This window comes from Solanum lycopersicum, mitochondrion (genome assembly GCF_036512215.1).
Source record: "Solanum lycopersicum bio-material TGRC:LA1421 mitochondrion, complete genome".
Taxonomy (NCBI): domain Eukaryota; kingdom Viridiplantae; phylum Streptophyta; class Magnoliopsida; order Solanales; family Solanaceae; genus Solanum; species Solanum lycopersicum.
The window spans coordinates 217,501-233,150 of record NC_035963.1 but is presented as its reverse complement, the minus strand read 5'-3'; the positions used below and the strand labels follow the sequence as shown (position 1 = coordinate 233,150).

The window sequence follows — 15,650 nt, the reverse complement described above, 5'->3', positions numbered from 1 at the left end:
TTCATCCGTCCCTTCTGAGATTGGTTTTCCCTCCGCTTTAAACGTCTTTTCCCCGCCTGTTCAAGGCACCTTTGTATGAAACTTCTGCGTTGCTATTGGCCCGTCCCTTTTCAATCCATGATAACTATCACGAAATATTGAATCCTCATTCTAATCTAGGTAGTCCTCCACTTCGAGTCGAATAGTAAGTAAATCCGTACCCCAGTCTATTCTTTTCTTCCCCCGTAGCGGAGAAGGTTCTTTTGCTTCGAATCTTCGAGACAAGCGAATGATAATCCTTGTGCTATAGTGCTTGACTCAGTCTCTCCGTCAGTCCTAAATCCTTCTCTTAGCTTAGTCAATGTCGTAGTATGAAAAAAAGGAAAATCCTTCATCTTATTTGATCTTTTAAGCTCTTTCTCAGATAATGATGATATTCTTAGTGTGTGAAGTCGATTCTTGCTTGACTTCTGGGCTCACCCGAGGCGAGGACTGCTTTCTTTCTTGCTTTGTATCGAGGGTATGTGTATGCGGTTGTAGTACATCTTCTTTATTGTTAGAGGTTTCCTTCTCTTATTGTCTTTGTGGCGGGAAGTAAGATGAGGGGAAGCTCACATCTGCGATAAAGACTTATACTACAGTTTGGGAACTCATGTCTTCTCGATCGCCTTCTTGATTGTTGCATTGGTTTAGTCAATCCGACCGGCGCACTTGCTTTTGTTGTAGTTTGTTAGTCTCCTTTGATTCGTAAACCAACCGGAGCAAGAACTGAACAGAGGCTTCAGTCTATGAGGCTTCCTTTTCTTCCTCTAGGTCTTTTCTTAGGTAAGGAAAGATCTTTCAAAAAAAGAATCAAGAGAAAGCGCTAGAACCGATGTAAGTAAGATCCGCTACAACTAGAAGTCGATCCGGTACCTTCCTCAGGGTACTCAACAACTAGAGTCATCTCCCTTTCTCCTTTTAGCTTTAGTCGGTCGAGTAGCTTATTCGAACGTTGTGAACTCATTCCTGCTTTTGCAATACCAGCGCATCTTGTGCCACAGAATCGGTTGTGCTCTGCCTCTTCCCCTCTATCAGAAGATTGCCTTGTGTGGAAGGTTGACTCTGAACTTCAGTCAATGGGAGGAATCCCCTTATCTAAGGTTCTTTGTATGGCACTCTAAACTCTCTTTCTTACGCGAGACAGAAAGTGTAACTACCGAAGCTCTTTCAACTTGTCCTGTCTTTGGATAAGTATTGCGGTTAAGTCAGTTAACAAGATGAGAGTCGGAAAATTGAAATAAGAACTGTCAAGTGATTCTTGAATGCTTCTACTTATGTAGATGGAGTCCAGTACGCTACTATATATACTGATAATTCCCAAGACAATATCGGGAGTACCCATCTTATGTGATATGTAACTAGATCGTCAAACTCTTTCCCGCTATACCCAGCCGATTCTCAAGGACAAAAGGTATAGCATTACATTTTAACAGACAGAGGAAAGCTAGGTCTCTACTCCTTCTTCATGAGGAAGAAAGGCCTTGTAGGAGGATGACAATTTTGGATAGGATATATAGTAGTTCAAAGGGAGTTAGGTACAGGCTCTTTTTCCCCTTTCCTGACTGCAATCGTAAGATCAAGATCAGAAGTTTCAGGGTTAGTTTCACTCTCTTCATCTTGAGGCATATTAACATTTCCCAATTCAAGGGAAAGATCCTCGCTCTTAACAAGAGGAACATAAGGGACAACGAGTCCTCTCTTACCTCGTCAGGTCAGTATGTCTTCCACTAATTGGTCTTGACCGCATCTTCCCCTGGAGGAGTAGTAGCATTGTTTTCTCTATGGGCAGATGACATAGGGATTATAAAAGACGGCTGATCACTTGACTCAGGTTCTTCTTGTTGATGACTCAAGGTTTTCTTGGTTGGGTCATGAAAATCGGGTTGATTTGAAAATCAAGTAACATCCATAGAGACATACTTGATTTTTGTAATGGGATCAAAGCATTTTGTGATGTCGGATAACCAGTGAAGACACATCTCACAGCTCTAGGATCCAATTTCTCATGAGAGGTCCCGGTTACATAGACATAACACACACACACCCAAAAATGGAAGATATAGATCAAGAATCTATTAACATATTTACGAATCCCAATCCTGGAAATATAGCATCCCACTTTTCTTTACTACCCAGGACTTCGATACATTTAGAAATTAGGTAGAAGAATAAAGTTTTTAGCATTAGGATTTCACACTTGTACAGGTCCCTTTCAATACCACGGAAAGCATCCCTATTAATCAGGTAAACCTAGGTTAACACTGCTTCAGACCATAAAGACTTTTGAAGATTCATCTCAAAGGAAGGATAAAACGAACCTCATCCTTAGATATTTTCAGATAAACAGTAGTAAGACGAGAGAAAGAATCCAAAAAAGTCACAAAATCATTATAACCCTCCAAACAAATAGGCAGGGGAGAGATCCTTACCAATACATTCTAGATCCGGCTTAAAAGACAAAGCAAAAAGCATCTCTTATATTTATACAAATACAGATATCGATTCCCGCTACAGATGACACTTCCAACCGGAACCAGGGACAAATGAACCGATTATTTTCACAGATCTGCAACAATAAAAAAGCCGATTTGAGATCGTTTATCCAGGAAAGGCAACATCTATCGCAAACCTTCAACTCGTGATTGAACTAAGAATAAAATAAGGTTTTTCTCACTACACGAGTAAGAAGTGACTAGCCGCCTACCTACTCAATATCTATCTCAATATCTATAAAGAGAGACGGATTTCGCCTGCCACTCTACCGAGCTAACCAGAATGGAGAGTCCGAACGAACGGAATACTTGGAGTGAGAACTAGAGTAGCTAACGAACGGCAAGCAGTATAAGGAGGGATCATTTTTCGGAGTTTGCAGTTGAAACAATAAGGAACTTAGATGGAGAACGAAGAGAAGAAAGAAGTGAAGAATCACCAGTCATCTTCTTCGATGCACCCTATCTCTGTCTTTCTTTGTTTGTCTATTCTAATATGTTGTCCCAAAGCCTTCAATTTGCCTTTCCCTGTAGGAATTCCTTTTTCATTCGTTCTTCTGTTGAATGTAGTCCTCTTGAGCTGAGCTCTCTTTGAGGGCGGATTACATACACGATTTCTTTCATTTTTGCTCTAGCAGAAAGTGGGAGGTGCCTTACCTCACCAAAAAAGGGGGTTTACCCAGATCATCTCCTTAGCCCAGGTCTGTCGAGCCTCAATGAACTGCTACTATAGGGTAGCCGCTTGAACTCATAGCTGTGGTAACTGCGCCCTTCGCTCATTGACTATTCATTACCTGAATACTCAAATGAATAGCCATAGCTGCTAAGAACAAGAAATGATCACCTTTCATCCCTGATATGATAGTAGTATGCCGGGCCAAAGCTTCCAGGGTCTCATCCCAAGATGAGAGGTTCTTTTTCGCTTTTAGTCTTGATGGGAAAGTAGGATCTTCTTTCTATATTGATAAATAGAAGTAGCCCAATCTGCGGGAAGTCATCTACGCTCAGCTGCGACAATTCCTGTAAAGACGAGGGCTTAGAGAGTCGGGGTTGGTCGTGTCCAGTCATTAGACTGGAAGCTTGAATGTCCTAACTAAGAAGGTAAGCCAGCTATCCCAACCATTGACATAGGAGCGAAGGCTTCAAGTTCGACTGATTCGGCAGTTGATCTAGCTGTTTCCGCTTTTGCTTTTCCATTTGCTTCCACGACGAAAGGCCTAGTAGATAGATCTATTGGATGCTACCTCCCAACAGACGTCGCAAGAGGAATCAGCCACGTGGTAAGCCTAAAAATAAGGGACCGGACCACAAGATAGCAAATACCAAAAAGGGGAAGAAAGGTAAAGAGTATGATGGGATCGGGAAAGCTGTTCCAAAGAAGTACACATCGGTAGAATGGGATTGATGCATAGGCTGCAAGGCAAGGGAAAGGATAGGAAGAAAAGTAGCCCTTTGACACATAGATCACCTAGTGCCAAGCTTAGGAGAATTCTTCTTCCAAGTCAAGTGACTCCTACCCTCTCTGGCTCACTGACTAGCTAGCTTGCCTAAAGCCCTGATCTGATGGAAACACTTTTTATGCTGGCTTGAGATGCTACTACTTGAAATGCTTTAAAAGTAGCAGGACTATAACAACACTCTCCATTTCGTAATAGAAGAAAGCGTAGAAAAGAAAGGTTTTGATTCGACCCCTCGCTGTCGCCTTTGGCTCGAGCTACTTTTGCTTTCCGGGTCAGGACAACAGATAGCTTGCTGCCCAAGTCTACCTCCCAAAAGCGAGCCATCTCTTACTTCCTCTACCCGGGGGGATCCCTTATCCCCGTTGAGTACTCCTGTCTTCCCCCCTTCTCGATTGGAACAATCGTTAGGTTTCCCTCCGCCCCGTCCATCTTGGACGTGACTTTGGTATTCCCTAATCCCATTAAACGCGGAATTGGTCGCGGGGCAATCTTCTTTTTTAGCTCCCGCTTCCTTTTTCATCTCCTCGATAAGCTCAAATTGGTTGTCACATTGAAATCCGCAACTCTTTGGCCATCCCCGAGATCGTTTTATATTTGAAAGAATAAGTTCCTCCTTTCTTTCGTCCAGGGCTGATTTGCCTCGGGAGCCGGAAGCATCAGAGTGGGGGGTTTCAGCGGCAGACGAGGGGGCGTTGGGTATGTTTGGATTCGCTACAGGTGGTGCCTCCGAACTTGATGCTTTTGAGATACGTATTCGTTGCTATTATGATAAACGAAAAGAAAGAAATAGGGATTAGGGAATAAGGAACATTTCGTTTCACTATGTTCAACTCATTTCGTTGATAAACGAAGTAACGAAACATAGGGAATAAGGAACATTTCGTTTATCAACTCATTCCCATAAAAGCACTAACATAATGAATCTACAAAACAAAGGGATGAAATACATAATAACATAATATCTGTAGGATATCAACAACAAAGAAAGAAATCGACCCCAACTTCTTACGAATCCTCAAACTATAAATCAATAGAGAGACCGTGCAACAAGCTACTATCATTTCTTTCCCCGGGAAAGATATATTTATACTAATATACTAAAGTAATTCAATCCCTCACATCCGATTCAAAGCAACTGCTTGGCCGGCTTGGGACAGGCTTGCTTGAGCGGATATGCGAACAGCAGATATGATCACAGTAGCAGCTACTTCTTCCAGAAAGTAAGCCGACCCTTTGGCTCGCTTCCGACTGTCTTGCCCAGAATGATACAGTAATACAGTATTAATCCGCCCAATTGCTTAAGAACCCAAGCCAGAGGCAAGGACTCAACTAAGGGAATAGCTCCAACATTCCTTCTTGTCTCGCTCGCTTAGGCTTTCTTCCCTTTTTTCTCGACTAGTTGTCGCATGCAATGGGAAAAATGAGTTGATATCCTGCCCCTTTCTTTTGGGGACCTAGTTGCTTTCTCCAAGTGAGTTTAGTAGCGGAGCGGGCATTTCTTGTCCATCAAGACTAGCTTCGGGTTTATCTATCTACGCCATAGAGAGAGATCGACGTTCCCCATAAAAGAAAATATTCATGCTTAGACGAACTTCTCGATGCACAGTCGGGGCTGGCTTCTCTGATTGCAACAATCGCTCTATTCCCTTGAGTAGGGAAGACTTCGCAACAGGTCCTACGTGGATGCCCGGCTGCTTCAACAATTCTTTGAAAGGCTCTACTTATCCGGCAGCCTTCTAAACTCATCCATTCAAAAGGGTTGTAGAAAGAGAACCCGGCTACCTATTTCATTCGACGCCCGCCCGATTGGCTTGAAGCTTTCATCTCCTGATGTCAGAAAAGGTGTTCTATTGCATTCTTTTATTTTCTTTTAGATATCCTCGTGTGATACCTTCTCAGCAAAGGGCTTTCTTTGGCAATGAAATGAGTTTCTCTATACGTATCTTTTCATTACGTATAGAATACGACGTTTGAAGTGAACGAAGGAAGGAGTTTCACTGAAAGATACGTAGGTTTGAGTGATACGTATCTCAAATATGAGTTGAACTATTCCCTATGTCTTTCTTTTCGTTACACTTATCAACTCATTTCAAGTGAAACTCATTCGGCTGCATCGCGTATTGCCCGAAGGGCAGCGGCAGCAGTGTGGTTTCGCTAGATTTAGATCTTGGGTACTTTGACTGAGCCACCGGAGGTGAAAAGGTAGGCTTAGTAGGGCTCGAACCTACAATATCACCGTTATGAGCGGTACGTTTCAACCAATTAAACTATAAGCCCCTACGCTCCTCAATCTCTTTCTTTATTCAATAAAGAGTTGGATGAAAAGAGCGCTCCTAAAAGCAAGATTAAACAACTATACGATATACCGGAATCCCCTATTAGAACTCTGTCAAGCCCTCGCTAAGAGGTAGAATTGGCTACAAGCATCGTACTTCTTCCCATAGCTATAGCTAAGGATGTATCATTATTGGTCTTCCGTCTACGGCTTGGAGAAGTCGTTTTAGGATGAGGTTAGACCCCGAGCTTGCTGACATGAGGAAAGCGGTGTGAATGCTAGCTCCGCAGCAAGGAATAGCCTTAGGCCCTCATTTGCACGGATTACTTACTAAAGGAATGCCCCGGGGCAGGAGACCAAATTATTATAATAAAAAAAGTTGACTGACCTAGGCCCATAGGATGCTAAAGGATGCAGCTAAGCGGCCCTGGCCCTATACGAAGGCTTGTTGCCACTTTTCTACGAAGAAAGAAATCCAGCTAAGGCTATTTCCGGGGGAAATGCTTTACTAAAAAGGTAGCCCTTTCCTAGGTAGGCTGAAGATGGCACGTAAACTCAACCCCAAAGCGAAGGATAAAGACCTGCTGCCACTATTTAAGGAGTCGAAGTGACTGGCCTTTATCTTATTATACGATAATGCAGCGCAAGGAATAATTCGTATGCGCTTTCGCAGGGGTTTTCTTGGCCCTTTTGCTTTAGCTTTCCCTTTTTTAGTATTGTAGGAACTTTCTGTCCTGAATGAAGCAATCTCTTGCTTGTAAAGTATAGAGCTTTTATGTTCAACTCACGTATCTTTTCGTTACACTCATTCGGTTACGCAACAGGCTAAGCCAGAAAGGAAGATAAATTGCTATTGTTGTTAGCAGTTACAGCAGAGACAGAGATAAAAGCGTAAGAAACCCAAGAACCTTTTGGCCGCCTTTAGGTCTTCTTACCCGGATCAAATTGAACTTCGAACAATCGTAACTTTAAAGAGAAAGAATCTGACTTCAATCCTATTGGCTTTCAACTCCCAATTCTACCTAGGAATGAAATCAATTAGACTTCCACGGAAGTCAGACTGAGGAAATAGTTGCAGCTCTTTTTCTTGAGTTAGAGGGATAAATCTCAAATTCTTACTTTCTCTTTGCTAAGGAAGAAGCCTAAGCATCAATCTCAAATGATTGGCTTTCGACTCCTATTTCCAGGATTGAGTAAGATTGACTTCGATTTCATTCGTTTCAGTATTTCAGTAGAGCCTGTAATCAGTATATTTTGTTTAGGATTGACTGATTTGAAGTCAAGTAATTTCTTACCGATTTTCACTCTCTTGCTGCGCTCCTCAGTTTTCAGTCGGAGATGCGTAATCTGAGCTAAATGCCTATGTTTGCTGAGATTCCTCGATCTAAGTCTTTTTAAAGGCCCTCTTAAGAGTTGAGAATCAAGCTAGAGCATTTAGAACTCAACATCAGCAAATCAGTCATAGTCAGAAGCAGGAGGTCAGTCTTGATATTATACTAAAAGCCCTATCTTCAGACAGAGCAGAGCAGCCCTTGAAGCGGGAGATGGTATAGTAGGCTTAGGGTGAAGTTACCTGGGAGTTACGAAAGCCGGAAATGAAGACTTCGATTTAGTTGCCTATTCCTCATTAGTGGGGCATAATAGCTCGAAGCCGATAGGAAGTCGCTGAGGTAAGTTCCGATAGAGCTAGGCTCCGGGTATTCCTAAAATTTCTTCTTATAGGTTACTATTTTTTCTCTTAATTAAAGCACTGGAAGAGAATCGCTATCGTCTTTCTAAAGGACGGGGTGTATTGCTTATGTCCGATTTGCTGACGCTAGCTTGACTTCACTCACTTCAGAGACAGAAAAAAAGAATAAGAGAATAAGAAAGGAGCGTAGCAGCCAGAAAGAAATCCCCTCTTCCGCTTAAGGCACCGAAGTCCCACAGCTAATATCTTGATTTAAGGGAAGTTCTTTCGTTAGCAGTAAGAGCCTATTCTGTCTTGCTTTCTGAATGAATTCCGCTGCGCCCCTCAAAAGAGCTCTTTCGATTTCGAAAAAAGTGCAACACATGCCTGCACTATTTATCTAATAATGTGCCATTTCCTCTTGCTTTTTCAACCAAAAATACAGAAAAAATGACACTTTTGAAATGCTTTTCGTAAGGCATGCGAAAGATAACATTTGAAAGCGGAAGACTTTTATAGGTTAATATAGCGAGCTTAAGGTCTTTTGAAAGATAAGATAAACGCTATCTAAGGCCATTATTCCTGACAAAAGAAATGGAGTAAGTAAGATAAGGGGTGACTGCATGAGTTTTATAATCTTTCCAAGAATTTATATATATATCCCGAGCTTAAGGCATTAGTAATTTGTCAATTCAATATACAAGAAAGTTCAATTCAGCAGTACACTGCTACTCACTTTCTTTATTGAGAAAATGCTATGGCTATCAACGATCTTTATTTCAAGGAAAGTAGCACTAGAAAAGCAAATAGGGAGTACAATATGGAACTCCTTTATTTCTGTAAATAAACTTCCACAACGGAAGAGACTGTAACTATTATATTCTTTCTTAGTCTCTCCGGTCGCCGAGGGTGACAGCCTGCACAATGAGCGCTCGCTGTTCATCTCGCAGCATTTGTCGTCTCGTCTCGAGGCGCATTATGTTTTCATTTGCCGCGCGCATGCGGTCTCCTACGACGGCAGGGCTCGCCGGACGCAGGTGCCTCAAAAAGGCTCTTAAGGCAAATCGGCGTTGACCCAGCTCATTCTCGATTTCCTGGATTTCTTGTGAAATTTGAAAAAGCCTTTCTGAAACTGCAAGAGCTGCCATAATAATAATTTTTTATTTTATTTTAGAGCTCGAAGGCTTATCGAGTTTCTATTTATAGAGTAGAAGTAGAGTAATCCCGCCATGCGGCACGAATTTGATGATAGGCACCATTTTTATGAGTTTTCCGCAGTTGAGTACTATACATGCCTGTTTAATGAGCAAACTAACTACAAAGTGAAGCCACACTGCCTGTGTGAACAACCTTTGCATAACCAGCTTCAACAGTTAGGCCTAATCAATCACTGTTAGGATAAGCGAAATCGAAGAGGTTAGTTAGAAGGTAAGGATAGCATGATGAACGAGTTTCGGGTCTCTTGGATCATGGGCCAGAGCTACTTGGGTTTAGCCCGCTGAACATCATTTGGATGGGCTCGGATCCTTTGCATGATTTCATATGCCTTTGACGGGCTTTGAATTTGGACAGATCTGGAGGGCCTTCTTGCATGGACTTGGGCTTGCTTTGATGATGGGCAGGCCTTTTCTTCGCATAGGCCTTCCCTATAGTACTGGGGCTAACGCGCTAGGTCGAGCGGTCGCCGAAGCTTGCTTGTTAGTATAAAACTAACGAAACCTCAAACCAACCAATATCAAGACTACTCGGGCATACTTAGCTTTTCCTCCTAAGATAAGAGCTTTCCACCAAGCTTGTCACTTTTATAAACCTCTTCACTAATTACCTAGTAACTTTGAAAAAAGAATTTCCACTAGGGTAAAGTAAAATAAAGGGAAGATGAAAAAACGACTACCCTAGCCTAGTAAGTAGTTGTCTATTTCGCGTGCCCTTCCTGTACTGACTTATACTGACTTACTGTATACCGCTGTTAGTGGACTGGTCTATTGCTGTAGTATGCTGCTTACCAGTTATGCCGAAGAGAAGAATATGGAGGATTGATCCTATTCACTGCTAATCGTGCAGTTTCCTTCCAATGATAAGGCTTTCGGGCAGTGGAAGTGTTAAGGTCTTCCACTTGAGTTCCCTTGTCAGTTGGGGTTCTAACAGTAGGAGCGCCAAGGTAAGCCCTTGCAGCCATTGAGATATATCTAGTGGAAATGCCAGTTTCCAGCTATCCGCTTCAAGTCTTTCGTTCTGCCAGCAAGCTGGTGCTTGCAGCCTGTGGGTTAGACTGCCCTAAAGCGAGTAGGAGTTTACTCACATGCAGTTGGAAAGTTTGAAAGCAGAGCAGGGGTCTTCATTTCAAATGGGCTTTGATAGATCTTTGAAATTGGAAAGATGCTCAGTCCACTCTCTTTTCGATCCAGTTACAGTTGGAGTAGTAAGCTCATCTAGTTCCCCCTCTTTCTCTCTTTCCTGCAGTTTGAGTTTTAGTTGTCTTTCCTGTCGATCTCGGCGAGCCAGTCTTAGTAGTTGCCCTAATAGGAGGAGGGCCCTATAATAGTTGCTAGTCTTACTTCCATGGAGTGGTAGAAAGCGAAATTGGGATAAATTTGACATCCTGTCTTATCTTATATCGATTTTGCTCTTTTTGTCTTTCTGTGCCATCTTCAGGCGATCGAAGACTTTATCTAAGAGGTGGATTTCCCTCGATAGTCGGGCATATTATATATGATGGATACGAGTGGGCCAGGCGAGTGAATAGGTATCAGGCCAGGTTACTTTTTTGAGAGTCCTAAGGAGGCTACCTAAACGATCGTTGAAAGGCTTAAGAGAGGTCAGGAAGGACAAATCAAAGAGAAGGGTGGTTCGTAGATCAGTATGAGTATGAACTTCAGCGTGAAGTGGTCGGGTTCACTCCTTCTAGAGGAAGGGATTCGTGTACTGATTGCTTGCCTTAGCTTCTATATCCCTCACTCGATAGATCTTATTTGTTAGAATGAATTCCTTATTGCTCTAAACGAGCTACATGACTCAGGTAGCCTGTCTCCAGAACCTCCACTTCCCACATCGAGCTTAGAAACCCGGTCTTTTTCATTAAAAAAGAAAGATTTTAGCAATCCTCATCAAGGAAGGGGTCCCATCGCACATCCGATTCATGAACAGAGGATTCATAAACAGACAGGCTTGACATTCCTTAGAAAGCGGAAAAGAGAGGATTTGCAAGAAAAAGTCGAATAGACTGACCTACGAGCAAAAGTCTTGGAAGAGTGAGCGCAGGGAAGGATATTTCTTTTAATAAAGAAGTCGATTTTCAAACTCACTTAAGACCGTTCGTGATCCCCACTTCACTCCTATTCCATTCCTTTCGACTCGCAATCACAATAGCCGTACAGTCGAATAGTTGAGTTAGACGGGGGATAACGGTCGAACTATCAAAGAGGTCCGCTACCAAAGAATTAGGAGTTATAACATTCATAAAAGAAAGAAAAAACCAATATAGGAACTTCAACTAAGAAAGAAGAAGAATAAGAAGAATTGCTTAAGTAAGGTAGTCGCTTCTCTTTTTCGGTATACCGCTCTGCTCGCAGAGCGAATTAACATAAATCTTTCCGAATATCATGAATATCCTTCGCCCCCTATCTCCTCATCTTCCTATTTATAAGCCACAGCTTACTTCGACGTTTTCAATTTCCCATAGAATCTCCGGAGCTTTCCTAGCCACTATAGTTTTCTTTTTTTATCTTCTTTGTCTGAAAATAGGTTTGATTTGCTTCACCTATGAGAATTTCTACCAATTCTTCTTTTATTCATCAAAGCTCATCCTAATCTCCGTCGAGATTACTGCCTTAGCCCTGTCCTATCATCTGTATAATGGAGTTCGTCATTTATTGACGGATTTTTCGGGATTTTTCTTTCTTAGAATTGGAAGAAAAAGATTGAAATGACTGTGAAAAATTGAACCTATACCTTTCTTTGAGATTGAAACTCCAAATTATTCTTTTCTTATGAAATGTTTATTATTCGTTGATAGATCTAAAGCTTATGCCGTAGAAGCTGACATCAGGCTATTGGCCTTTTATCTGCATCTTCCCTCGTAGAGTGGCGTCTTTTATAAGAAAAGACTTTCTCAGTGGAACTAAAAAAAAAAAAGAGTTTGGGCTCTTTTTTTTGGTTGACTTTTAGCCACGCGCGGCGGCTATGCGCATGTGTCCCAAAGTGACGTATATTTTTTGGTAATGGGTATACTCGAGAGAAAGGGTTTGGAATTCGACCTCCCCTTATACGCTCTAAAAGGGGGTCATGGACTCCTTTTTAGTTTAGGATCCCCTTTCTACATTCAATTATTTATTGAGCCTGGTGTGGAATCACCATCATTACACATTCATTCTTGGTCTGGCTGCTGGTCTAGCGAGCCTTCCTAGCCGCCTAGAGTGCAGCCTGCCTGCTGAAGACCGTAACGTAAGTAACTCAGTGCTCCATACGGGGGAAATGAAAGCAGAATTCGTTCGGATCCTCCCACATGTTCAATCTTTTTTTAGCGGTTTCCCCAGAGATCTTTATCATTAATGCAACCTTCATTTTGCTCATTCATGGAGTTGTATTTAGTACCTCTAAGAAATATGATTATCCACCGTTAGTCAGTAATGTGGGTTGGCTTGGATTACTTAGTGTTGCGCGCCTAGGAGGGCAGCGCGCTTTGGGATGCGGAGGGGCTATTATCGTCCAGCTCCCTAACCTAAAGCGGCACCGGGTTTGGACCGCAGGGAACCGTAGCATGGGGGGACGTCTAATCCTTTTGCCGCCGCAAGGCTGGCTAATCGTACGCAGCAGGCTCGAATACCCCTGGTTCTGGAAGGCACATGAGTCCGAACGCTATGTTGAATGTGCGACCGAGACTACACTACGTAGGTACCTGTGCAGGTGAGGCGTCGGTCGGTCCTAGAAACGGCGGCAGCGGCGCGAGGAGTTAACGACCGGACGTGCTGCAACCTAGGGATCACCAGGCAGCTCTTTCGCTCTATAGGGATCGGGGGGGCATAGCACAATTCTTCTTGGAGGAGGGTTGTTTGCCCGGGTGACTGATCCTGCCATAATGTACTTCTACCTATTATAGCACCGGCAACCGAAGTCGAGCATACATACGACGATCTTCATGCGTGAATAGCCGGGAGGAAAGAAAGGGCGGTAGATGATAATGAGAAAGGGCGCCGCGTCTGGACGGGCGGAATGGATGAGCGAAAGGTGTCATGCCATGGAGTGGGGAATAGCCCTCGTCTCATGTAAGACAACTAAATGCACCTCGAGGTGCTGCCGAGGAACTGAGGGACCTTCTCGAGCACAGGATAGGTAATTGAGAGATAGAGCTAGCCTATTCGTTATGGGAAATCAATGCTCCGGGCCAAATAGAGCTTACCTACGGCACCTGGCTTTCTCCGGCGAGCTTTCTATCGTAAAGCCAAAGACGCCCCAAGACAAGGTACAACTGTTGGGAAGGGGACATGATCAATAGAACCTGGCTGGATCCGGGCTGGGATAGTGGCGCCCATTCTTAACCAGTTCCGAAAGGGTTCGCTCATGCTGGAGGGAGCATCCCCACTTAGTGATCGGTCCGCTAGTTCACGCAAATCCGAAGAAGTTATCACGGACGAGCCACATGCAGGGAAACTTGCACGTGTGGTTCTGGCCGGGCTTTCCTGAGGTATCTAATAACCTTGCTTCTGCTCGCCGCTGGCGCACCTCTCCTAACTATTGCCCATTTATTCTGGAATAATCTTTTTAGGAGGGACAATTTTACATATTTCTGCCAAATCCTTCTATTATTAAGTACGGCTGGTACCATTTCGATGTGTTTCAATTCTTTCGAACAAGAGAGGTTTGATGCTTTTGAATCCATTGTATTAATTCCACTTCCTACTCGCGGTATGCTCTTTATGATCTCGGCTTATGATTCAATTGCCATGTATTTAGCTATTGAGCCTCAAAGTTTATGTTTTTATGTGATCGCAGCATCAAAAAGAAAGTCTGAATTTTCTACGGAAGCCGGCTCGAAATATTTGATCTTAGGTGCATTTCCCTCTGGAATATTATTGTTTGGGTACGACCGGACAACTACCGATATCTATTAATATCTTTTCTTAGAATGTTCTTTAGAAATATATATCTATCTATCTATATCGTAAACTATCGGATCGGGTATTACTTAGATGTGAAACTTGCAGACCTCATAGGTTGTAATATTTATCTTACGGGGGGAACGAAATCAAAGAATATATAGACTGGTAGAGGCCCTCTATGTAGTTGTCTATCTAGGGCGATCGATCTACATCTTTCCCCATAGCCCTGGGGCTGTGTCTCGATCTCCTATGTGCGAAATATAAGGGACTAGTTCCTATAGAGATTCCCCTTGGTCTAATTCCACGCCTTATGACGAAAGGGGAGTCGGCGTGGCGTAAAGTGAAGATTGGGGGGAGTAGAAAAAATTCCCTTATGGGGTATTCCGAAGGTGTAACCTAGGCAACGAAAAAGGGGCCCGATACTTCAACTAGAGGAGCGACCCGTTGGTTCACCAAACCCCGACCCAGCGTCACACATTCTCCAGGTCCGAAGGGATCCAGTGCCCAACTACCGACTCCTCCCGGAATTGCGTTATCGGAGCCGAGCCAGGAATGGCCATTAGTGGACACCCACCACTTTTCACCGGTTAGAGAGGCCCTCTTTAATACATTAAGAAAAGATGTTCACAGGGGCCAGAAAGACTCGGTCATAGGAATTTAGAACACCTACGTGCTGGTAAACGAAAACCACCTCGACCGGATCAGAGTAAACAACAATGTCGAATCAGGCCGCCCTTTGCCTTGAAAGAATTCACACGCGGCCACCAGCTTTCCCAAAATAAGGGGAGATCTGCTGCTTACTGCTCACGGAAACATCCGACCTATACTATAGTCAAGTCGTTCGCCTATCTTTCTGATCTCCTTTCCTTCTATTCATCATATTTTTGGCTTTGACCCAGTGAAAAATGGGGTTGATGGTGTTGGCTAAAAAAGGGGGAGAGAGGAGAGCCTTAGGGTACGCTCACTTCTGCATTTTTGTTTAGGTTCTCGAGATTCTCAATCGCTCTTTTTAGTGGGGAGGAATAGTACGTGAATGGCGGTTCTCAGACGAGGGAATCATTCCTCTCTAAAAAAAAATAAGCTAGAATCTTTCTATTGATAGAGCTTTCACGTCTGCGCATAGAATCCTTTTTTGCCCTTCCATTCTGTTCTTACGGTAGTTGGGTCGGAATCCGTGTGATGGTTCGAAAGTCGTTTCAAATATTCTTCGCATCCCCAGAGAGATAGATTGTTGCCATTGTGCCTTGGTCGTCAAAAGAAAGGGGCACGAACAGCCTTAAAGTACTGTTCCATGTCCCAGAGGTCTTCGAGCCTTGGCATTTCGAATCCCGTTGAATGGCTGTGGTTCCGGGACTCAAGTCTGGAGTCGCCAGGTGAGACATTCGGTTCACGAACCGGAAACCTATCTCCACAGCAAGCTCCTCAATTTGACCCGGTCCGTCACGCTTTGGACATCGCCACCGGGATCGTTGAGGCCCCATGAAGACGGCTCTACTTCACTGGGAAGACGCGGTACTCATTAGCGAGCGTCTGGTGACCAACGATTCCGGATTCCCCTGCCTTTCTGCCATAGTCTACACTTGTCCGTCCAAATGGTCGACCTTGCCATCAAGTTGGGTCACTCGATCCTTGAGTGTT

The 15,650-nt window shown here is 43.5% G+C and overlaps 1 protein-coding gene and 1 non-coding gene across 2 annotated transcripts; one reads left to right on the top strand and one right to left on the bottom strand.

Moving 5' to 3' along the window:
• Positions 1-6,173: 6,173 nt before the first annotated feature.
• On the bottom strand, positions 6,174-6,247 carry trnI(CAT). Its single transcript has one exon. It is a non-coding gene; the product is annotated as a tRNA-Met (tRNA).
• A 5,269-nt stretch (positions 6,248-11,516) lies between these two features.
• On the top strand, positions 11,517-11,843 carry sdh3 (succinate dehydrogenase subunit 3). Its single transcript has one exon. The coding sequence runs from the start codon at positions 11,517-11,519 to the stop codon at positions 11,841-11,843; it is 327 nt and encodes a 108-aa protein (YP_009430463.1).
• The last annotated feature ends 3,807 nt before the right edge of the window (positions 11,844-15,650 follow it).